Genomic DNA, 25,866 nt, shown 5'->3' with positions numbered 1-25,866 from the left:
TAGCTCCCTGGGCCTATTCTCTGGTACCATTAGTCTTTCCCAACAGCTCTGCCTCCAACCCATCCACTATTCAGGGGATACCTGCCTATGCCAATGGCACTAAAGTGATCAATAGTACAACTGATTCTTTTAAGACTTCAACTATGAGGGTAGAGTCTAACATAAAAGAACATGGATGCTTTCACAAAGGCTTTCCAGACCTCCAAGAGAGGTAGCTAAAAGTACAAGCCTCTGAATTTGTTTTTCATATTGAACCAAGATCTTTAGGAGTGAGACTTAGGAATCCTTTTACGAATTAAACAATGGAGGCTTGGGGCTAGAGAGATGGCTCAGTGGTTAAAAGCACTGGCTGCTCTTCACTGAACCTGAGTTCAGTCTCCAACACCCACATGAAAGCTCACAACTATCTGTGACTCCAATTCCAGGGAATCCAACATCCTCTCACCATATATATATATATGCAGGAAAAAACACGAATGTACATTAAAAAAAAATTCTTGCCGGGCAATGGTGGCACAGACCTTTAATCCCAGCACTCGGGAGGCAGAGGCAGGCAGATCTCTGTGAGTTCGAAGCCATCCTGTCTACAAGAGCTAGTGCCAGGACAGGCTCCAAAGCTACAGAGAAACCCTGTCTCGAAAAACAAAAACAAAAAATTCTTTTAGAGCAAAACAAAACCAAATGCTAGGGATGTTGCTCAGTTGTTAAAATGCTTGCTGAACATCCAACATCCGGGAAGGCCTGAATTTTATCTCCAGCACTGCATAAATCAGGAGTGGTGAAAACACGCAGGAGGTGGAGGCGCGAGGATCAGAAGACCAAGGTCATTGTTAGCCACACAGTAACTCTGAAGCCAGCCTGGGCTATATAAGACACTGCTGTTCGTTCTATTGTTCACCCAACAGCCAATCCATCTCCCTGCCTTTGCTTCTGCTGTCCTCAGATCCACAAGACTGCTTCCCCTTGACCTCCTCACCACACTTCATTTGATGTGTCTACTGACAGTACCAACAAGGCACAGTTTTAAGAGCGGGGTGCCTCTGAAGTTACGCCTTACCTGGATTTGTTTCTTGACTCCACTGACCCCGAGTGCAAAGCCTCAGTCCCTCATTTGTATACTATGGATAGCAGTTGGTCTAGATTTGTTCTAAGGATTCAGTGGCGCAGCACTCAGTGTGGTACCCAATACATGCGCAACAGATTCAGTTTTACACTGTTCGCTTCCCCATCCCTTCTACCCTATGACAGAGGAGCTCTCCCCACGGCATATTCAAAACTAGAGGATGGGAACAGGGTCTCAGCTGACTCAAAATGAACCCCTGACCTTGTGCTATCCTCAACTCTTACCTGCCCAACGTTGAAGGTCAGTGTGATGGCATAAAAGAAATTAGAGTTGGCACTTCCTGCATAAATCCAGAGATGCCACAGGACAGGGAAGAGAAGAGAGCAGACGATGATGATGCAGGTAAGGACGAAGATGTTCCGTAGGACTGCGAAGACAAGACGGTCAATTAGCCCAGCACTCCATCTCTGACAACCTCTTTGCTGTGATAGCCACACAGGACAGGGAGCAGCTCGCACGGCTCAAAGGCAGAGCACTCCCAGAGATACGGTGTTCGGAGACAAACCTCCGACCCAGGTCAATGGCTCCCATGCCCATCACCACTGGAAATCTCTATTTGGAGACTTTCTTTCGCCTGCAGGCTTGTCTGCCTAAAAACTAGTCACAATCAGCAATCCCGTGAATGCTTCCAGGCATAACAGTGAGGCCGTTCATAAAGGCACTGCTCTTTCACTCTCCAGCCTCATCACTTAGGTTACTACATGGCCATGACGTCTCATGGATGAGAACGGGGCAGAACCGGCATGATTAGAGTTCCAAGTGGATCTGCATGGGACCATGGCCCACGGTAAAAATGCACTGGCTCATGTGCTTGGATTGCTCTTTAAATGACCCTTACTCTTCCTTAGATGACTTACAAATCTCTCTTCCCATCCTCCCAAACCTAGGTCTCACGTAGCACAGGCTGGCCTCAAACTAGCTAAAGATGACTTTGAACCCCTGATACTCCTGCTTCTATCTCCCAAATGTTGGGTGCATACCACAACAGGCCACATTTTTAAATTAGCTTATTTTATTTTATGCATATAAGCATTTTGTGTTGTTCCTACTTCTTCACTGGTTCAGACTCATCGGAGGCCAGTTTTCTTTTCTTTCTTTCTCTGTTTTTAAAGATAAGGTCTCACTATATAGCCCTGGATGGCCTGTCTCTGACTGGAATCATAGAACTAGGAACTACTTGGGCAATCAGGCCCCTCAAGTTTTATCCTAGCTGGGGTTGTTCCAGAGATCTGCCTGCCTCTACCTTTCAAGTGCTGGAATTAATGGTGTGTGCCATCATGCCCAGAAAATTGAGGATTTACAAAATGAAGACAATCCAGGTCATGTATCTCAGTTCTACAACCACTGCATAGAAACACTATACATTGTATAGAAGCTCATACATTGAAAGGGGACTGGATAACATAATTTTATGCTCTAGTTGCAAATAACAGGAGTGCCCCACCAAGATCAAATCGGAGTCCTAGGGTACAGCCCAGGCAAAGGTTTTGTAAGTCTCCTGGGTAACAGAATATGGCAGACTCTGACAGTCTGCCATAGAATCACCACTAATATGTAGACAAACAGGACAAAGTAGTTTGAATTTATTTTTAAAGCTAAGTGTTTGCTTGGTTAATTTTGATTTTTGAAACAGGAACTCATATAGCCAGGCTGGCTGTCAACTTGATATGTAGCCTAGGATAAGAGAGTCTTAAACTCCTGCTCCTTCTGCCTCCACCTTCCAAACATATATCATCATGCCCAGCTATAGTTCACTCTTTATAAAGAAGGGTCAGAAACTTCTTTTGCTATTATTAGTATTTAAAAAGTCATTTTAGCCGGGTGTGGTGGTCACCCCTTTAATCTAGCACTCAGGAGGCGGAGGCAGCCTGGTCTGCAGTGAGTTCTGGGACAAGTTGAGCGACACAGAGAGACCTGGTCTTGAATCAACACAAGTCATTTAAAATGGAGACAAGTATTGATAGTTGATTGTTTCATCAACCACCAAATAAAAAGTTTTAGAAATCATTTTTCAAACGTTAGTGGTCTAGGAAATCCCATAATTTGGACACTAGCCTGGAGGCTTGAACAATTGCCTTTTCCAGTCTGGAATTCCCATAGTCCAAATGGTCAACACCAACAAGCCAAAGCCTGATTCAGGTCTCCTGAAACCTGCCAGGGAAGCTTGTGACTCTTCCTCTCTCAGGGAAAGCAATGTTTATACTACGCATTATTATATTGTTATCATGAGGCAGCATTAGGGACTGAAGTCAGGAGAACAGATCTGCTTACTCCTCCACTCTGCGATTCTAAATTTCAGTTCGCAGCGGTTCTTTCTCATCCTCTATAAATACCTTGACTGACAAGCACATGTATTATTTCTAGAATAAAACTTGTAGGGCCTGGTAGCCCAAGTGGTTCTTGGCACTGTGACCCAGTCAGAGATAGAGGCTCCAATGGGGTGATAGGAAAGACACTGGGTACAAAAATGAAAGAGGTTATGAATGCAGCCTCTGAGCTGCAAAGACTTCTCAATGTGCTTGGAAGACCTTCACTAGCATCCAGTTGGATTGAGGCCAGTGGTGACCTTTGCAGGAACAGGGAACTGCTACTGGCTCTTGCTGGCTGGAAGGCTGGGAGATTAAAGCTTATGCCAGAGCAGATGGAACTGGGGACCTGGGGCACAGGACAGCTTGTTCCAGGCACCCAGAGGTGTCAGAGATGACCAAGGCCTACACCTTTCATCAGACCTGGTAGGTCAGATGGAGTCAAGTTCCTCAGACATTCACGGGGCTGTTTATCCAATCTGTGGCACCACACTGAAGAACAGGAACTTCTGACAAGGCCCTTTCCCCCTTGAGCCTCAGACGTTCAGAAATAAAATGTCACTTAAAGTATCTGGTCTCATTAGGAGGGTCATAGAGGGAATTAGAGGTTTCAAAGGTCAAAGAGATTTTTTTTCTTAAATTACATCCTAGATAAATGAGAACTTACAGCAAAATGCTTATGATTTATTTGTATATTAATCAACATCCTTTTACCTTTATACAATAATTAATTAAAAAAAAACCAAGAAGATCCTACTGCACGTACTGGCTTTGGGGGAGCCTAGGCAGTTTGGATGCTCACCTTACTAGACCTGGATAGAGGTGGGCAGTCCTTGGGCTTCCCACAGGTCAGGGAACCCTGATTGCTCTTCGAGCATATGAGGGAGGGGGACTTGATTGAGGGAGGGGGACTTGATTGAGGGAGGGGGAGGGAAATGGGAGGCGGTGGCGGGGAGGAGGCAGAAATCCTTAATAAATAAATAAATTTTAAAAAAAAAAACAAGAAGAAATACAGCACACATTCAACTCCAGCCCTGTAGTAGCTGGCTTTGCATCTGGACCACTGCAGGCTGGCACTGGCTCTGCCAGCAGGCTGTTCTCTAACACCACAAGTATGCATCCCCATGACTCACCCTAACCCAAGGCTACAGAAGCCAGTGACTGAGGTTTATTTATTTATTTGTTGCTGTTGTTTGTTTTTATCAACACAGAGTTTCTCTGTGTAGCCCTGGCTGATCTGGAACTCGGAGATCCACCTGCCTCTGCCTCCCAAGTCCTAGAATTAAAGGCATGTGCCACCACCACCTGGTGTGATCGAGAGTTATACCTGGGGCAGGGCCTATTCTTTTTTTCCCCACTGGCCAATACAAGAAATGAGGTGAGGTAGGATCAGGGAGATCAGTACTGCAGCTAGTGTTTCAATGGGACCCTATAACATTACCTATATTTGACTAGGACAAAAGACTTCACAAAACCTGAATAGACAAAGTCTACTCAGAGGTCCCAAAGCCCAGAAGACACTCATAAGTGAGTATAATAACTCATAGATGACAAGCCCCAAACAGGTGCTCCAAACATGAGCAGTCCCTGTACAGGGCAAAACTGACAGCTACTACTCTGAACAGGAACTTCGGATAAGCTGTGTCTCTAAACTCCTTGCCCAACCAATCAGCAACAGCCTCTACTTAAGAGTCGATTAGATCGGGACTGGAGAGATGGCTCAGCGGTTAAGGGTATTGCTTGCTCTTCCAAAGGTCCTGAGTTCAATTCCCAGCACCCACATGGCAGCTCAAAACTGTCTGAAGATCCAGTTGCAGGGCATCTGACACCTTCACACCAATGCATATAAAATAAAGTTAAATAGACCATAAAAAATATTAAAAAAAAAAAGAGTCGATTAGATCATCCAGGTTTCTGGAAACTCCCTCCTCCTTCTCTGCCTTATCATCCCTGTGGGCATAAAACAATTTATTTCAAGTATTAAAATATATATATTTATTTCAATGTCTCTGGCGTCTAAGTCTGAAGCTTTGACGGTGAGAATGTGCAGGGCAGCCCTGGCTAATTATCACTGATGATAACTCATTATATTAAAATGTTTCCTTCCCAGACTTAAATACCCATGAAAGATACTCTTTGAGAGAGAGAAAGGGGTCTCCTACGTAGCCTGGAATTCCCTTATATAGCTCTGGCTAAACTCAAACTTGCTATCCTCCTGCCTCAGCCTTTGAAGTGTTGGGGTTAAGGACCCACACCAGGATGCTCTCTTCAGCTGAGGGATGGAAAAGGAAAAGTCAGAGGCTCAGAAAGGCTGAAACAGCTGCCCGGGAAGTCGGGACACAGACTCAAGTTCTAGTCAGTCGACAGACCGAGTTCAGCAATGTGAGATTGCTGCATAACACCTCTGAGAAGGGACCGATATTCTGTGCAGGGTTGACAGGAGGACAACAACATGCTTCAGCGAGGGAAAGACCCGTGTCTGAAGCCCTACCCTCCCACAGACCAAGGCATGCCCATATACTCTGATTGCCTCATGATTCATCCCTGGGTGATTCTCGTCTGTGAAACGAGGATGTCATGAGCGGATGATGCTGCCTCCTCTCAGCTCAGGCTGGTCATCACGCCACCAGGCCCAAGAGTCACACCTGGCCTGGGCTGGGCCTGCCCACTTAGCTGTTTACCTTTACACTGGGGCCTACACTTTCAGGTAGGTTTCCTGCCTGCAGCTGGTCAGTTTCACTTCCTGCTTGACACCCAGACAACCCCAAAACAACAACAAAACTAGCTTGCACTTGGAGTTCATTTCTGACACTTGGCTGTGTATCACAGCTCCCCTCCCTTTGGAAGACAGAGAACCGGTAGGGTAACTGGGATCTGCTTCCTTCAAGAACAGCCGTCAAAGCCCTTCCACAGGCATTTGCTGACAGTTTTGTGCCAGAATCCACGGCGGATGACAGAAACACAGAGGCAAAGAATATCAGCCCCGAGGGAGCCTCCAGACCCTGAAAAGAACTACCAAGGGAGGGGGGAGGAAGGGCCCAAACGACAGAAAGACTGGAATGCGTCTGAGATGGGCAGAACTGAGAAGAGTCTTTGTAGGAAGGAGGAAGACAGGTGTTCAAAACCTGAGGCTACAGCTGCACTTGTCCAGTAGGAAACTTGGCCATTGTCCAATAGGAAGTCTGGCCATATGTGGCTCCCTACATTTGAATTTAAATGAAAATGTTGGTTTCTGCTGGCACCACGACTCACTCTGTAATCTCAGTATTCAGGAAGCTAAAACAGGATGACTGCTTCTAACCCGAGCACAGCCTAGGCTACACAGTGAGTCAGTCTAGCCAGGGCTACAGTCTAGGCTGGGTCTCAAACAACAAAGAACAAAATCTGTGCATGGAAGGATACCCCTGGAATCCCAGATCTGAAGTAAAGGAAGGAGGATCAAGGTCATTTTCAGCTACACAGTGAGCTCAAGGCCAGTTTGGGTTATGTGAGACCCTATTTCAGAAAGCTGGGAGTAGGAGAGAAAACAAAAAAAAAAAAAAAAATTAGTCTCTGTATATTAGTAGCCTCTCTATCGGAATACGCCTTGGACATGGTCATCATTACAGAAATCAAGGCCAGGTTCCAAGAGCTAGGTGTCAATCCTAGTCTTCCACAGCAGTCACAGAACCTTGAACAAGTGGCTCTGCCTTTCTGCACCTCAGTTTTCTCATCTGTATAAAAGAGATTCTTACCTCAAAGCCTGAGGCAGAGACCAAATGAGCTAATGATTGACGATGGCCAGGTGCAGAGACAAGTGCTCTATAAATGGTAGTTACCTGTATTTTCATCACTCCTCAGCACCAGGGGGCACAGGCGCACATGCACACAGACTGCTTCTCTTTCTCAGGGCTGCCAGCACAGCAGGCACCCAGTAAATGCTCATCAGCTCCCTCCTCCCAGCTGCTTTGCCCAAGAGTTAGATGAACTGGAAGGCACCCCACGAAGAGAGTCAAACTACTCACATCTGTAAAGATGGTTCCACACAGGGAAGAAAGCCATGTAGAGGGCCACATCTCCCACAGTTGGATAGGACTTGAAGATAGAGATGATGGCAATCTGAATGAACATGAAGAAGATGGGGTGCTCCCTGGAGCAGGGCAGGGAAGACAAACATGCAGAGAGATTAGCCAGGGACCAGTCCAACTCTTATAGACTCCTGACCCCATTCCACAAACCAAAAGTACTCCCTAGGGGAACTCAGGCAAAGGCTGCCTTACTACTCACAAGGCATGGATGGCCAGGCCCCACTAGCAGAGCAGTAAAATGCAGAGATCAAGAAATTCCCAGAGGTGGCAAGAAAGATGAGACAAATACCAGCGAACCAGTTTACAGGGACACTGCCCATCAATAGCCACCTCTTATCTACCAGCTTTGGGCCTGGCCCCCAGGAACCAAAGCAAGAAAGCAAATTAAGTCAGCATTCCTTATTAGCAGCCTAAATGACTGCTTATTAGAGAAATCAGGCAGTCTCTCCCAGCAAAGGCTCTTGGCAACAGGTCCCAAGACAGGTAGTGCCTGCTAGCTGATGGCTTGCTCACTGACAATTTGGTCAGAGCAATATGTACACCCTTAGTGTCCAGAAAGAGAACTGAAAGGTACATGCAGCATTTTTAGCTCTTCAGGGGCCAGGATTCATATTCATTCTCATTCTCCTCTCCTCTCCCCTCCCCTCCCCTCCCCTCCCCTCCCCTCCCCCCCCCCCCCCCCTCTCTCTCTCTCTCTCTCTGTTTTAGTTGGTTTCGAGACAGGGTTTCTCTGTAGCTTTGGAGCCTGTCCTGGAACTAGCTCTTGTAGAGCAGGCTGGCCTCGAACTCACAGAGATCCTCCTGCCTCTGCTTCCCAAGTGCTGGGATTAAAGGTGTGTACCACCACCGCCTGGCTCTCTCTTTTTTTTTTTAATATGGGGTCTCATGTAGCACAGGTTGGCCTTCAACTTGCTACATAGTTGAGTCTACCCTTGGCTTTTTCTTACTCACTTCCCTTTAGCACTTGCTGTGCTCTCAGAGGGCCACCATAGAATGAGCCCAGTCCCCCCCCCCCCCCCCCCCGATTGTCGCTGCGAGACCCGGGAAGCACCAAGGAGAGGAGGTGATGTTATTAGGAGCTCTGTAGACACACAGCTCCATCACTGACTTCATTTTCCTTACCTAGGAAGGACAGGAGATAGGAATCTCTTGATTCCTGATCCTCTTGCCTCTATTTTCTTAGGTGCTAGGATTATGGGCAGCTACTGTGACTGCCTCAGAGTGGAATTGTTGGGACCTTAAACTAGTAACAGCTGAAACTGATTTTAAATTAATGAACTGCCATGGCTCCCATTCCTTGAGCCCTTTTTTCTATAATGATTCTGTAAGAAGTTTTTCCTGCATCATCTCAGACGATCCTCACAGCACCCCAGCCCTCTGGGTAGATTCCTGTCTCCTGTCCTTCCTAGGTAAGGAAAATGAAGTCAGGAAAATGGAGCTGTGTGTCTACAGAGCTCCTAATAACACCACCTCTTCTCCTTGGTGCTTCCCGGGTCTCGCAGCGACAGGTCAGGAGAGGGGGGGACTGGGCTCATTCTGTGGTGGCCCTCTGAGAGCACAGCAACCAGACTCACTTTTCCCAAAGACATCCTCTGCTCTACCCTGGAATGGTGATCAGACTAAATAGTAATGTGGCTGCAGACATCTCTAGGTGAGACCAGGGGAACCAGGACTCCAAAGCATCCTCCCTGCAATCTGTACTTGTGTGTGGCTTTCAACTGCTGACCCTGGCTACTGGCACATGATCAAAAAAGCCAAAAGCCTGATGGCAGGTGGCACAAGTCTGAAGGATAGCTCAGGTCACATGAACTTACTTTAATTTGATGGCCAACGGGACGGTGTAGAAGAAGACGTTGATCTGAAACACGCAGACAAAGAAGAGGCTGAAGTGCTCAAACATCTCTGCAAAGAAGTACCAGAAGAGACCAATGTTTGGGGTGAGATCCGGAACAGAGAGTCTGGAATAAGAAAACACAGGGAGAGAAAAGAGCAGAGTTACATGTGGCGGGCTTTGCCCTGCTGTTTCGAAGACTTTGGGGTCACTATTAGGTGACCAAGGATGGCATTATCCTTCTAAATGTCACAGTAATGCAATACAGGGCCAAAGATGCAAAGAATAGAAGCCATATTACAAACTAGCTAAGGACTGGGGACACAGCTGAGTTGGTAGGGTGCTCAAGTCCTTGGGTTTGACCCCCCAGGACTGCATTAAGTCCAAATGTAGAAGTAAGAGGATGAAAAGCTTAAAATCATTCTTGGTTGAATATTGAGCTCAAGGTTAGAACAGGCTACATGAAGGAACAAAACAAAACCAAAAACAAGCAAAGCAACCAAAACCAGCTAAGCTAAAAGAATCTGAACTGAAAAAGCAATCCATCCTAGAAATCAAGAGAGCAGTCCTTTTCTACATCAGGCCAGTTCACAATCAGGAGCAACTCAGTATTACAAGAGGAAGGAGACTTAAATAAACAAAATCTATTTTGGGCATTCCAAAGACTTGCCCAGAGGAACAAGCTCTCGGAGCCTGCTCCTCCCAATTCTTGCTCCACAGCCTCACAGCAGGAGCCAGAAAACTGCTTGCCTAAGCCTGCACCTGAGTTTTCCAAGGGCTTCAGGAGCCTTCAGCAGGTGGTGAAAAATTCCCAGGGCTACAGAACTCGCTTGAAAAATTTCAGTTTATCTAGGAAACTTTTGTCTAATTAAATCATTTAAGAATTGGCTGCAATACTGGCTCTTTCTAAAGTCCATGTTACCTATGTACACACACACACACACACACACACACACACACAGGCAAAAAAACAAACATTTGTGGTTTTTTGTTCTCCAGTGCTAGGAATGGAACTCAGGAGTTCCAGACTGCTAAAAAGGCACTCTATGACTGGGCTACACCCTGTGCTGTGTGTGTGTGTGTGTGTGTGTGTGTGTGTGTGTCTTTCAAAGGACAAAGACAGCAAGGGGCACTAGGCTGGGTAGTGACAAAAGCACTAAAAAAAACAAAACAAAAAACAAACAAAAAAAACCAAACCAATGTTGAAACTGATTTGTTTATAATTTATTATCTTTATTGGGTTTTTTATGTTTGTTTAGTTTGATTTTAGTTTTGGTTTTTCCTTTCTTTCTTTCTTTCTTTCATTTTTTTTTTTTTGTTGTTGTTGTTGTTCTTCAAAAACAGGGTTTCTCTGTAGCTTTGGGGCCTGTCCTGGAACTAACTAGCTCTTGTAGACCAGGCTGGCTTCGAAGTCACGGAGATTCCTGTCTCTGTCTCCCGAGTGCTGGGATTAAAGGCATGCGCCACCATTTAGTTTTGGTTTTTCAAGGCAGGGTTTCTCTGTGCAGCTTTGGAGCCTGAAATGGAACTCATTTTGTAGACCAGGCCTGCCTCTGCCTCCTGAGTGCTGGGATTAAACACATGCACCATTACTACCAAGCTTTTATTGGAATTTTTTGTTTGTTTCATTTTTGTTTTTTTGTCTTTTTGAGACAGGGTCATACTATGTAGACCAGGCTGGACTTGAACTCACAGAGATGTCTTGCCTGTGCTTCCCAAGTACTGGAATTGAAGGCATAGGCCACCACACCTGTCTCCAATTCATAATTTTAAAAAGGCAATGAATGAGGAAAAGGCCAGGAGAGACACAGTGTTCCCTAACAAATACATGTTGGAGTCTATTCTCTCCCTCCACCATGTGGGTTCTATGGACTAAAGTCAGGTCGTAAGGCCTGGCAGCAGGTACCTTTACTCACTGAGCCATCTACGAGCCTTGGAAGTGCTCTTTAATAGCTATAGAAAGGTGCTGAAGAGCAGAGGTCTCAAACTTTGTTCCCTGTACTACTCTAGTACCAGGAGTACTTGAGAAATGAAATTCTTGATCTCTGTCTCACAGCTTCTACATCAGAGCCCCTAGGGATGGGCCGGTAATCTGGATGTCAGAAGCTCTGAGGCATCTTAAAACATGAGGACCCCTGCTGTCGACTGCCTATACAGTCTTCTCCCTGGGATTCCACTGGGAGATACAAAAACCAAATTAGCTTCCAGAAATCTCTCGTGAAGTCTGTACTTACATGAAACCGTAGACTGCAGGGATGAAATCCCAGGAGCTGAGAAGGAAGAAGGAGAGGCAAACTATTACCACTAAGCTTCCTACATACATCGTGGCATACTCCCAAGCGAAGATCCAGAAGGCTTTGCTCTTCACTGTCACAGGGATGTATTGCCGCTAGGAGAGAGGCCAGAACAGGACATTTAGGGACACTGAGGACGAAAAACAGCTATCAGCTTATACATAAAAATTCCTTCTATAAAACCAAGCCATGGCACATAGGTTTACAATTTTGTTGTTTCTTTCTTTCCTTCCTTCCTGTTCTTTATTTTTTCAAGACTGTGTAGCCCTGGCTGTCCTGGAACTTGCTCTGTAGACCAGGTTAGCCTCAAACTCATAGAGATCCACCTATTTTGTCTCCCGAGTGCTGCGATTAAAGATATGTGCTAGTTAATGCTACCACCACCCGACAACAATTCTTTTCTTAAACTAGAAAAAAAAATTACGAGTGTTTTTTAAAAGGTGTTAAGAGTGTGCGCATCTCTGCCTGAGACCTGCTAACACGATTAGAGTCTGCATCCTGGAGATGCATACAAAACACCACTTAGAAAATCCTCACTGCACCAGGAAGAAGAATTAACTGTGGAGCAATGGGACCATCGCACAGTAGCAATGACAGGTAAACTGCACCTATATATGTCACCATAGCCAAACCTCTAACATGTAAGGTTATAGCAGAAATTTGCCAAATAATCAATAGAAAATGAAAACATTTATGCTATCTTGAATAAACCCAATATTATGTATTATTTATGCATATGTAGGAGTTTAAACATAAAAGTTTTATGAAACATAAGTGCTCTTGCCCACCAAGCCTGGTGACTTTAATCCCCAATATCCATACGATGGAAGAATCAAGTCCTTCCAGTTGAGCACTGACTTCCTCACGTGTACTGAGGCTCATGTGTGCACTGATTTCCTCACGTGTTCTGCGGCTCGTGTGTGCACTGACTTCCTCACGTGTACTGAAGCTCGTGTGTGCACTGACTTCCTCACGTGTTCTGCGGCTCGTGTGTGCACTGACTTCCTCACGTGTTCTGCGGCTCGTGTGTGCACTGACTTCCTCACGTGTTCTGCGGCTCGTGTGTGCACTGACTTCCTCACGTGTTCTGCGGCTCGTGTGTGCACTGACTTCCTCACGTGTACTGAAGCTCGTGTGTGCACTGACTTCCTCACGTGTACTGAATCTCGTGTGTGCACTGACTTCCTCACGTGTACTGAAGTTCATGTGTGCACTGACTTCCTCACGTGTTCTGCGGCTCGTGTGTGCACTGACTTCCTCACGTGTACTGTGGCTTGTGTGTGCACTGACTTCCTCACGTGTTCTGTGGCTTGTGTGTGCACTGACTTCCTCACATGTACTGTGGCTTGTGTGTGCACTGACTTCCTCACGTGTACTGAAGCTCGTGTGTGCACTGACTTCCTCACGTGTACTGAATCTCGTGTGTGCACTGACTTCCTCACGTGTACTGAAGCTCATGTGTGCACTGACTTCCTCACGTGTTCTGCGGCTCATGTGTGCACTGACTTCCTCACGTGTTCTGTGGCTCGTGTGTGCACTGACTTCCTCACGTGTTCTGTGGCTCGTGTGTGCACTGACTTCCTCACGTGTTCTGTGGCTCGTGTGTGCACTGACTTCCTTAAATGTACTGTAGCATGACCGTACCATTACCACAAAATATACATTTTAAATGTAATTTTTAAAAAATAAAAAGAAAGGATATACACTGAAGTCATAACAGCTTTCCAAGGCAGAAAGAAAAAAAAACCCACAGGACCTTATAAATTACATTCTGCATGTGAAAGTCAGGAGGCAGCTTACAGGAGTTGGTTCTGGCTCTTCCCTAGGTGAGTCTCACAGAGCAGACTCAGACTGTCGGGACTGACACCAGGTGCCTTAACCCAGTGAGCCATGTCACTGGCTCTGTCTATAATGCTCAATACGTATGTTAAGAGCAAATATTAGCCTGACATGGTGGCACACACCTTTAATCTCAATACCTGGGAGGCAGAGGCAGACAGATCTCGATGAGCTTAAGGCCAGTCTGGTTTACACATCAGGATCCAAGCCATCCAGAGTTACGCAATGAGACCTTGTCCCTGTTCTTCCCATAGAAAGCAAATATAAAATAAAATGGTAAAAAAAAAAAATCTTGATTTCTTTTTAAATTGAGACCCTGTCTAAAAATAACTGATGGAGGGTTTCAAGTTAATATTTCTCTGCTTTCTAGAAGAAAGAAAAGTTAAAATTCAAAGAACACATCAGAAAGTCTGTCTCACCCAGCACTGTGGCTGGAATAAGAGAATTCCCGAGAGTTCAAGACTAGCCCGGGCTACACAGTGAGACCCTGTCTCAAAAAATAAGTAAAATACTAGTGGGTGAAATTCCGAAAGGAAACAGACTTGTATAATCTCAAATTATCTTTCCGAAGGTACTAACTACAAGAAAAACCCAGGGTGGCCAAGCCCGATGACCTGAGTTTGACCCCCAAAATCTACATGGGAGGAAAGAAATGACTGTTGGAAGTTGTCCTTGAACCTACACACACACAGTGTGTCATGCACGGGCACGTGCTGGGCACTGGTGGCTCTTCCAGAGGTCCTGAGTTCAATTCCCAGTAATCACATCCTGGCTCACAACCATCTGTAATGAGATCCAGCACCCTCTCTGGCCTGCAGGCATACATGCAGATAGAACACCGTATACATAATAAATAAATCTTAAAAAAAAAGAAAAGAAAAAAAGAAAGATTTCACCTGCATCAAGTTCTGGGCTAAAACTGGGTATGGTGCCTCACACCTATTGATATTTGGAAGGCAGAGACAGGAGGATTGTTCAGAGTTCAAAGCCAGACTCAGGTAGCAAATGACTTCCAGGTCAGCTTGGCTAGAGTGAGACCCTGTCTCAAAAAATTGAAATAAGGTAAAAATGAAACTAAAGCCACAGAGCATGCAAAACTCCAAGTACTTTTTAAACCCAGAGTAAGTTTCATTATGGCATTTTTCTTTTTTTAGAGATCAGATTTATTTATTTTATGTGTACGGTGTTTTAGTATGTGCATACCTGGTACCAAGCAAGGTGTTGGACCCCCTAGAATTGTGATTGTGGATGGCTGTGAGCCACCAAATGGGTGCTAAGCCCCACACCTGCCTTTCTCCACGCGCTCGGGATACAGGTTCACGTGTACCACTGGCTCTGCTCTGATCTGTATCACTGCCGGCCTCTACCCCCCCCACCTCTGGCTGGTTCTCATTTCACGCGTGTTCTATTATCTGCACGTAAGGTCAAGACCGTCACAAAACAGATGGAGCGTGACCGGGCGAGAAGCCTGCTCCACCAGGGCTCTTTAAAATCTTGAGTCTGTGCGGCTCTACTCTCTCATCTCATTGTTCCCCCTGCAACGTGCTGTGTCTATTTAGATAATGAGAAATACAAATGAAATTCAGTTCTTTAGTCTCACTTTATGGTGGGTGGGGTAAGTTGGTGACAGGGTTTCCCTGTGTAGCCCCGGCTGTCCTGGAACTCACTCAGTAGAACAGGTTGGCTTCCAACTCAGAGATCTGCCTGCCTCTGCCTTCTGTGGAATTAAAGGAGTGTGTCACCACCACCCGGCCTCACCAGCACTTTGCAAGTGTCCAATGGCCAAATGTGGGTTATGACTACTGTACTTTTCAACTGGTGTGTTTTTGTAATTATGATATATTGGGTGACTACTATATTTTGCATGCATGTAATTATTGTATTGACAAGGTAGGTGAATATTTCCATCATCACAAAAAGTTCTATCAGGGGCTAAAGAGATGGCTCAGTGGTTAAGAGCAATTGCTGCTCTTCCAGAAGACCTGGGTTCAATTCTCATCACCCACAGAGTAGCTCACAACTGTCTGTAACTCCTGTTCCAGAGGATCTGACACCCTCATACTGACACCAATGCACACAAAATAAAAATAAATAAAATAAAAGAAGGATCTAACAACTACACATGCACATACTGAAATATTGGGAACTTCCCATCATCTCCTTGAGTTCTTATGACTTATGAATGTTCTCCAAATAGAATTCAGTTACTGAATAGGGGCAAGATAACCCTTAGGTGTCGACTCAGTTACTGGTGTTTTGACTTAGGCCCTGGGAAAGGGGCAAAGTGACCCTCAGATGTTCCCCCTTACCTCATCTGATCTGGTAACCGCTCTCCAGCCAATTATTGGTAATAGCCCTTTTGAGTAAGCCAATCATAATAGTTAAAGAACAACCCCCAGACAATTCCCTTGCTTCTATGTCTTTTTCCTTTAAAAATAGCCTATACCAGCTATTCAGGGTCTTTCTGGCTCCTCGAATTCTGTAAGACCCTGTCATGACAGAATTAATAAAATCCTCATGCTTTTACATCAACTGTGGTGTGAGAGATGGTCTCTTGGGGCGACTCCTTCTTGATGGTTGGACTCAAGGGTCCAACAACACAGTCACCCCAAATATATGTGTGTTCTGGGGACCCAAATTTAAGTACTTCCACTCACAAGTCAAGTTTTTACCACTACCATTTCCCCAATCCCTCTTAAAATTTATTTCCTAAAATTAAATACTATGATGAACTAAACCTATCTGTGGCCAGATTTGGTTCATGGATATATATAATCTCAAATTTACACAATACTTAAAATATCCAAAAGTCATACTATTACTAACAGGAGCTGGGTGGAGGTGGCATACATAATCCCAGCACTTGGGAGGCAGAGGCAGGCAGTAGTTTGAGGCCAGCCTGGTCTACAAAGCGAGTTTCCAGGGCATCCAGGACTGTTACACAGAGAAAACCTGTCCCGAAAACAAAACAAACAAAAAATTTAGGGACAATAATTTTCAAACTGCTTGGTGAGGGCTTCTCTTATTACAGAAGGGAGAGGGCTTTTCGGGCCTAGACACTGACCCTAGAGCCTGTACATGCTAGGCTAGTGCTCCACTGAACTAATTCAACTTCCAGCATGAGAGAATGTGGAGGTCCGAAAAGGTGAGCCTATTTCCACATTGAGCAGAGGTCAGAGTTGGAACTTACCTCCAGTCCTTCAAGGTTATTGTTTCTATCTCAAAGGCCCACCTAGATTTAGGTAAGAGTTCTGCTCCCTCAGGTCATTGTCAGCAGGTGTGGCTAATAGCCAGACCTTGTATTTCAGGAATAGAGAGGTAGATGTGTTTCTACCTCAAACAAAAGTCTAAGGATCCAACCAAGGGTACAGTTCCTTTATGGAGATAACATTGGATTCCACCTGGGAGTGGTTTGCCCACAGAATGTTTTGGTCTAGACAGAATGTTTAACTATGGGTGTAGCCCATGACCTTCAATTGGTGTGTTCATTTCCTTATATCAAGTTAATGCAGTCTTTTGTCTCACTCCTATCTTTTGGGGTCAGGGATATTTAAAACAATTGGAAATTAAACGCAGGCGAATTTCAGTACTCACTGGAAGTCCCTCCCGATACTATCCTATATACTTTCTTTCATATTCTATATATTTTCTTGCTGGGTGGTGGTGGTGCACGCCTTTAATCCCAGCGCTCGGGAGGCAGAGGCAGGCAGATCTCTGGGAGTTCGAGGCCAGCCTGGTCTACAAGAGCTAGTTCCAGGACAGGCACCAAAGCTACAGAGAAACCCTGTCTCGAAAAACCAAAAAAAAAAAAAATCTATATATTTTCTTCATATTCTTTACTAAGATTTTCTAAATCTCCAAGCCTCTACCCTGGCAAGAGTATTTTTGTCGAGGCTGGTCCCCGACGAGAGAAATTAAGTTCCCCTCTCCTTAATGCTCTAAAATATTTCCATAGAAACTATTTTCTTTCATGACATGAAAAGGGAAAAGCTAGTTATCAGAATCAAGTCTTTAAAGAAACTGAATCCAAACAATGGTTTTATATTTAAGCTGTTGGAATTTTAAAACAAGATCCCATAAGGTGGCTTATGCCTGTAATTCCAGCACACAGGACATGCAGACAAGGGTTGCAACAAACTGCCTAGCAGATTAGGAAAACTGCGGAACTATGGGTTCAAGTCAGACACCTGCCCCAATATATAAGGTGGAAAGAGATCAAGGAAACCATCTAATGTCATCCTCTGGCATCTATAAGCAGACACATGTGTTTATGAGCATCTGCAAACACACTTGCCTCCCCCACATGGAAACACATGCACATATATACATGAAAACAATTACATTTTTTAAAATTAATTTTTAAAATTTGCATTTCCCACTACTTGATGATATATATGCGTGTCTTTGTGACTGCAGACATATGTGTACATGTATACACATGTGTGCACATGAATACAGAAGAGAACTTTGGCTCTGTTCCTTAGGTACTTCTTGTAATGGTCTGTCCTGTCCCTTTAAGAGACAAGCTCCCCCCCAGGTTATGCTTCTGGCCTGAGTTGCTCACTTGTACTGGCAGCGGCTAGCGTCTCTCTCTCTCTCTCTCTCTCTCTCTCTCTCTCTCTCTCTCTCTTCATCTCTCTCCCAAAGAGGTAGTTGCTGGGGCTCTCCTCCCCTCACTCTGCTTGGCATGCCTAACTGTCTAGGTCTCTTACCTGTCACAGCCTCCTGGCCTAATGGCCTGCTACCCACTGCCACCACTCAGGGACCTGCAGCTTTTCTGATGCTGCACCCCTCGGGGAACCTCAGCATTTTACTTAAACCCTGACACTGCTCACCCCTCTCCTTCTCTCTCTCTCTCTTTCTCTTTTAAGACACAGTCTTTCAGTAGCCTGGAACACAACAAAAAGGCTAGAACAGCTGACTATTGAGGCAGAAGGATCAAGGCCACCTCAGAATAGTGAATTATAAATACAGGAGCAAGCTCTGTTTGTCTGTCTGTAATAAAAAGGAATGCTAAAAGCCCTGCTACCTCTGTCCTGGAGCCCTTCTGGATACAGAACAAACAACAGAAAGTGGCTATAGAAATAGAGCAGGGTGTAAAAATTCTAAATAAGGGTCCCCTCCCGAAAAAGACCTGAGACGGATACAGTTGTCAAGAAAAACCTGATGGGACTGACTCCCTTGTGACATCAAGAAATGCCCTATCCCAAGACAGAAAAATAGGGCAATCTCAGGCCATATTTCTTCAATTCAAATATAAGAGCTTATATTGTATTAAAGAAAAAAAAATCAAAGAGAACCTACAAGGTATTTCCCCAGTGTCTGTTTTTTTTTTTGTTTTGTTTTTGTTTTTGTTTTTTTCTGTTTGTTTGCTTGGTTGATTGGTTGATTTTTTTCAAGACAGGATTTCACTGTAGCTTTGGAGATTGTTTTGGAACTAATTCTTGTAGACCAGGCTGACCTCGAACTGACAGAGATCCACCTGCTTCTGCCCCCTCCCATGCTGGGATTAAAGGTGTGCACCACCACCCCCAGCTTCCCCAGTATCTGTCTGTTACTGAAAGTCACTGAAGAGAGCAGGATCACAAATGCAAGGCTTTAAGAATCCCAATTCCAAGAAAATGCTCTCTTCAGCAGAGCATATGTTAAAATCGGAACAACACAGAGAAGATAAGCACGTTCATGATGTGTTCCATATTTGAAGATGCTCTGAAGTCCAATAAAGCATGTAGAAGACGAAAGAGAGAGAGAGAGAGAGAGAGAGAGAGAGAGAGAGAGAGAGTGTGGGGGGGGGAGATTTCCTGGACTGTGCTAGGTGCTCCCTTAACCCCTAGTCTCCCTCACTGGTATCGCAGCCAAGCTTTTTCTTTCTTTTTCCCTTTTGTACATTTGTTTTGTTTTGTTTTCTATTGTAGCCCATGCTATCCTGGACCTCTTCAGGTAGTCAGACTAGCCCCAAACTCATGACAATCCCCCTGCCTCAGTCACCTGAGTGCTGAAATTACAACTCTGCATCACTACAAAGGGAACAAGCTCAGCTTGTTTCTCACTGTGGACTCCGGTGCCGCGCACACTAGGGCTCTCTGTTCTACTCTCATGTTATCAGATCATAACACTCTAAGTACCTCCCTAATTTGGAAACTAGACTCCAAGCCAAGGTCAAGGAAGAGCAGCATTGGGGGAGGGGACCAGATGGACTCAAACTATCATTTTCCTTAGTGACTCACCAGGAGCCAGATGCAGCATCCCTGCTTTTGACCCCGTGTCTCCTGAGAGAACAGAAAAACAGTCTTTCCCTACAGGCTCCAGAAACTCTACCAGCAGTATGGAGACAGGCTGATGGTGTCAAGCAACGAAATACAAACTAACTTTACCAATTCCTTTGACTCTAGAAAAGAAATAATTTTCCTTTGCCCTTGTGATGAGTGACTATCCTGTCAACAACCACATCATTGCCACTTGAATACTAAATAATTACACCTACCAAGCTCTCATTAGACTATGTTCTAGATATACAACATGCATTAACACCCCCCCCCTTTTTTTTGGCTTTTCAAGACAGGGTTTCTCTGTAGCTTTGAAGTCTATCCTGGAACTAGCTCTTATAGACTGGGCTGGCCTCAGCCTCACAGAGATCTGCCTGCCTCCTGAGTGCTGGGATTAAAGGCTTGCGCCACGCCATCATCACCCAGCATGAACCCTTTCAACACTTTCTATTATCCCATTTTAAATTATTATCATTATTATCAGTGTGTGTGCACACATGCATGTATGCATATGTGTGTGATATGTGATACGAAAGTCAGAAGACCACTCTGGGAAGTGAAGTCTCTTCTGCCACGGTGGGTAAAGGGATCTAAGTTAGGTTGTCAGGCTTACGCGGCAAGTGCTGCCCACTATCCTGTATTATACTCAAGGAAACTGAAGAGGAAAGCCAAGAATGTCCAAACTAAGATATTAGAAACTGTATCCTATTCCTTTTTTTCTTATTCTGGAAATTTTCAAGTATGAAAAAATAAAGTCGCATCAAAAAAAAAAAAGTCGCAGTGATACAATCACCAAACATGTATAGTTGAGTCTATTTCTGTGTTTTTATTTTATACCTCGGTTAAATGTTAACACCTTGCTGCATTCAGGCTCAGGTTTTCTTTGTATATTTTTTCAGTTACATTTATTTATTATTTGTGTGTATATACAAGTGCATTTATGTGCTACAGTGTACATGTGGAGGTCAGAGGGCCACTTGTGGGAATTGGTTTGCTTTCCTCATTTGAGTTCTAGGGATACAACAGGGTCATCAGATTTGGAGGTAAGCACCTTTACCAGATGAGCCATCTTGCTGGTCCAAGGTCAGATTTCCTAAATAAAGTATGCATATAAAGGATGAAAGGAGCCAGGCATGGTGGCACGAACTAATCCCAGCATTCAGGAGACAGAGGCAGGCAGATCTCTGAGTTCAGGATAGCCAGGGCTCCACAGTGAAATGTTGTCTCAGGAGGAGAAAAATAAGATTAAAGAAATGCAGCTAGTGGCAGTACACATGTGTACTCCCAGCACTGGGAGGTGAAGCAAAAGGAGAAAGGAAGGAGCAAAGGAGGGAAAAGAAAGGAAAGGAAAACACGCACAGGTTACAGAGTTGGCAAAGAGTTTGCTGCACAAGCTTGAGGACTTGAGTTCGGATCCCCCAGCATCCCTAAAAAGCCTAACATCGTGTCATGGACCTGTAATCACAGCTCTGAAGGGCAGAGACAAGGGGAATCTTGGGGGTGTGCTGGCCAGCTAATTCAGCTGCATCACTGAGCTTCAGCTTCAGTGAGACACACTCTCAAAAGAGCGGAGATGCCAGGCATGGTGGCGCATGCCTTTAATCCCAGCTCTAGGGCAACAGAGGCAGGCAAATTTCTGTGAGTTTGGGACCAGCCTGATCTACATAGTGAGTTCTAGGTCACCCAGAACCACATACTGAGGCTCTGTCTCAAGAAAAAAAAAAAAGTGAAGAGCAATAAAGAACACCTCTGGCCTCTACATGTACAGGCATAGACAAGTGTACCTACACATAATCACACACACACACACACACACACACACACACACACACACACAGCAAATACATACTGTTATGTGGAAAATGTTTGAATTCAACAAGAAAATAAAAGAAAACCAAAACAAAGTAACTTTATCAGGTAACTGTAATTTGTCTACTAAATTAGCAACCACAAATCTAATTTGAAAAGCCAGTGCTGGCAGACAAGGAAACAGTTCACGCCCCTGTGGATACTGCTGGTGACACCACAGTCTGCCTCAAGCTTTCTGAGGAACAATCTTGGTTTTTTTTTTTTTTTTTTTTTGGTTTTTCGAGACAGGGTTTCTCTGTGGTTCTGGAGCCTGTCCTGGAACTACCTCTTGTAGACCAGGCTGGTCTCGAACTCACAGAGATCCGCCTGCCTCTGCCTCCCAAGTGCTGGGATTAAAGGCGTGCACCACCACCGCCTGGCTTCTGAGGAACAATCTTGTTTTGCATATAATAACTATAAAACTTTTCACAGCCTTGGATCCAATTAGAAAATAATAGAGAAGAGGCTTTTTATTGGCTAGGGAGATGGCAGGACCCAAGTTCAAATTCCCATACTCACAAAAAAAGTCAGGCATGGCTGCAAACACACCTGTAGCCCTAGCACTACTTGGGGTGCAGACAATCCATGGGGCTTTTTGGCTACCAGCCTAGCTCCAGATCCAGTGGAGAAACCCAATGTCCTCCTCTGGCCTCTAGATATCTACATGGACATACACAGCAACACATGACCAAACATGTATATGTATATACAAAAAAAAAAAAACAAAAGAAGGAAGAGTGAAAAGGATGGGAGGAAGGTACATAGGAAAAAGACAGGAAGGATGAATGAATTTCAGTCTGGCCTGGTAATGTAAGCCTGTTATCCCAGTTACTGAGAAGGCCTGACTTCCATAGTGAGTAAAAAGCAGCTACCTTGGGTAATTTAGTAGAGGGTATTTCAAATTTTTTAAAAAGTAAGAAAAGGGTTGAGGATCTGGCTTAGTGGTAGAGCATTTGACTATTGTGGGTGCTGCCCTACATTCAATTCTCAGTATAAAAAAAAAAGAAAAATGAATTTCTACTGCACACACATACACACAAACTATTAACAATAAATAGGCATCTCAAGTTCTACAAACAAGAATTAACCTTTCACCACTGTGCACATCGATATGATTCTAGATTACTGAGTAATATAAAATGATGAGCATATGATCTGTTCTAGTGAGTGGTGGTGTACAGTCTGTCCTGGCCTACACAGCAGACTCTTCTGTATTTGAATCCCAGTGCTGCCAACCTTAAACTTTGCAAAAACTTCCCTTCTACAAATGGACTTGAATCCATCTCAGTCCTGCTTTTGATGTGTGCTCTTTTATGGGACAGGACGAGTAGTTAAGGATCAAACCCAAAGCCTTTCATGAATGTTGACTGTTGGGCTCCACCACCAAGCTATGCCCCCAGCTTGAGGTGTATACTTTTTGGTTCTTTGGTTTTGTTTGTTTGTTTTGTTTTTCAAGACAGGGTTTCTCTGGGCAGCTTTGGTGCCTATCCTGGAACTAGCTGTTGTAGATCAGGCTGGCCTCAAACTCACAGAGATCGGCCTGCCTCTGCCTCCTGAGTGTTGGGATTAAAGGTGTGAGCTACCACCGCCCAGCAAGGTGAAAATTCTTTAACATGGCAGACAATGAGGACTACTGAGAACTCAAGAACAATGGCAATGGGTTTTTTGATCCTACTGCACGTACTGGCTTTGTGGGAGCCTAGGCAGTTTGGATGCCCACCTTACTAGACCTGGATGGAGGTGGGTGGTCCTTGGACTTTCCACAGGGCAGGGAACCCTGATTGCTCTTTGGGCTGACGAGGGAGGGGGACTTGATCGGGGGAGGGGGAGGAAAATGGGAGGCGGTGGCGGGGAGGAGACAGAAATCTTTAATAAATACATAAAAAGGAAAAAGATGAAAAAAGAGCTGATTGGAAAGCAAGCTCCTGAGTCAGACTGCCTGAGCTCACAGTGCAGTGCTGTCATCTGATGGATTAACAGAATAAACCTCTTAACATTCTAGTTCTAATTTGTGTGTCTAAATGAAATATATTTACTCTATGGCTAAAAATACAATCTACCCCATTAAGTTCTTTAAAGCTGAAATGGGATGATGTCTGCAGAGGCCTTAACGTAAGTGCCTCACATGCAGGCTGCTCTCCACAGATATCAGTACTTCATACTCTGCAATTGCTGGGTTCTAGAGTCACCACTCACTACATTCTGAAGTAGTGCAGAGGTCAGCCAGGTGTAATGGTGGAAGGCTGGTTGGTGCCTTGTGCTTCAAAATAAGACAATACCGCCGGGCAGTGGTGGCGCACGCCTTTAATCCCAGCACTCGGGAAGCAGAGGCAGGTGGATCTCTGTGAGTTTGAGACCAGCCTGGTCTACAAGAGCTAGTTCCAGGACAGTAACCAAAAGCTACAGAGAAACCCTGTCTCGAAAATCAAAAAAAAAAAAAAAAAAAAAAAGACAATACCAACCATTACTTTCACTAGTGTGGAGTCAACTGCTTACTGAAAATAGCAGATGCTATTTAAAATTTGCCATTTTGGGGAACTGGAAAGGTGGATCAGTAGTTAAGAGCACTCACTGGCTGCTTTTCCAGAAGACTCAGATTCAATTCCCAGCTCTCACAAGGCAGTTTGTAACTGTCTGTAACTCCAGTTCCAGGAAATCTGGAGCCCTCACACAGACATACATACATGCATGCAAAACGCAAATGCACATAAAATAAATTTTTATTTTTTAAAATTGCCATTTTGTGTAATCACTGTAAGAACCTTACAAGGCAAGAGCAATTATTAAGAAATAAAAACATAAATGAGCTCAAAGAGATCTATGTACATCAGGTGTAGAAGAAAGTGCCCAGGGCTGGAGAGATGGCTCAGTGGTTAAGAGCACTGGCTGAGTTCAATTCCCAGCAACCACATGGTGGCTCACAACCATCTGTAATGAGATCTGGCGCCCTCTTCTGGCCTTCAGGCATACATGGAGGCAGAATGTTGTATACATAATAAATAAATGAAATATAAAAAAAAAAGAAAGAAAGAAAAAGAAAGTGCCCAGTGTTTGGTGGATTCCAACTACAAATATTCTAAGTGAACTGTCCCTACACCCTACACACTTGCAATGACAGACACATCTAAAACTTAGTGGCCATGAAGACTCCCTTGTTTTTTAAGTGGGAGCAGGAAGACCAACTCCCAGCAATACTTTTTTTTTTTTCTTGGAATATTTTGAGAGGTGCTTTTGTTTTTTTTTTTTTTTTGGTTTTTTTTTTGATTTTTTTTTATTGCGAAAAGAAGAAAAAAAAACATAAACAAAAAACAAGTTTCCACCTCCTCCCAGCCTCCCATTTCCCTTCCCCTCCTCCCACCCTTCTCCCCCTCCTCCCACCCTTCTCCCCCTCTCCCCACTCCTCTCCCCCTCCCTCTCCAGTCCACAGAGCAGTCCGGGTTCCCTGCCCTGTGTTAAGTCCTAGGTCCTCTCCGTCCATATCTAGGAAGGTGAACATCCAAACTGGCTAGGCTCCCACAAAGCCAGCACATTAAAGTCTGCTTTGTTTTGTTGTGGCACCAGGGATTGAAACAGGGCCTCATGTGTATGAGGCAAACATTCAACCACTGAGCTAATCCCTGTAGCCATTCATTTCCCATGCGATTCCTCCCCAGCCCCCTGAAGGAACCAGACCATGTACCAAGTGTCACTTAGGCACTGGCACCAGCAATTGCTTACCTGGAGGAGATAGAGAAGTCCTGGGGCAAACAAGGTGACTGGGTACAGAGACTGGTATGTTGCTAAAGCAAGAAAAATAGCACTGAGGAAAACGCTGCCTGTGAAAAGAAACAAAGGTGTAGAATAACCCAGCCTCATCAATCAAGATCTCACACAACACCAAACTCCTAACTGCCCAATTACCTGCCAAGTGCTCCTCATATGCAAGGTACTGTGCAAACCCAAACAATAAATACTTGGCTTTGATCCCATGAAAGGAAACCACGGAAGTCAAAATCAACCTGCATTGTCACAGACATGTTTCTTAAGAATTTTTCATATCCAGATTGATTTTTACAAAACCTTAACCCAAAGATTTAGAAAGAGATAACATCTATTAACATCCATGTTTGAGGCACCAAGTTCTTTAACCTGAAACTACTGTTCATGATATTCAGAGCTCTGAAACCCAGCCCTCTGGATATCACAACAGCTCATCACTCTGAAATACCTCTATCTTGACTGTTTCTTCTTTTCCAAATAAAAACATATTATTGATGCTTTATTTTTAGGTCTCACTTTGTAGCCTAAGCTGA

At 44.6% G+C, this 25,866-nt stretch overlaps 1 protein-coding gene across 1 annotated transcript in view; it reads right to left on the bottom strand.

Annotated features, from left to right (window-relative positions):
* Pigu (phosphatidylinositol glycan anchor biosynthesis class U) overlaps positions 1–25,866 on the bottom strand; it is an 85,966-nt gene that overhangs the window by 13,405 nt on the left and 46,695 nt on the right. Inside the window, exons 7-11 of the mRNA XM_041670261.1 lie at positions 25,292–25,389; positions 11,562–11,716; positions 9,311–9,454; positions 7,434–7,558; positions 1,348–1,490 (exon numbers count right to left, since the gene is read on the bottom strand). Of these exons, the coding sequence (XP_041526195.1) occupies positions 1,348–1,490; positions 7,434–7,558; positions 9,311–9,454; positions 11,562–11,716; positions 25,292–25,389 (665 nt within the window). The remainder of the gene's footprint in view (positions 1–1,347; positions 1,491–7,433; positions 7,559–9,310; positions 9,455–11,561; positions 11,717–25,291; positions 25,390–25,866) is intronic.

This window comes from Microtus oregoni, unplaced genomic scaffold (assembly GCF_018167655.1).
Source record: "Microtus oregoni isolate MIOR12 unplaced genomic scaffold, Mior012 000020F_ref0000438, whole genome shotgun sequence".
NCBI lineage: Eukaryota > Metazoa > Chordata > Mammalia > Rodentia > Cricetidae > Microtus > Microtus oregoni.
The sequence above is the reverse complement of the archived record's forward strand: the minus strand, read 5'-3'. Positions and strand labels throughout refer to the sequence as shown.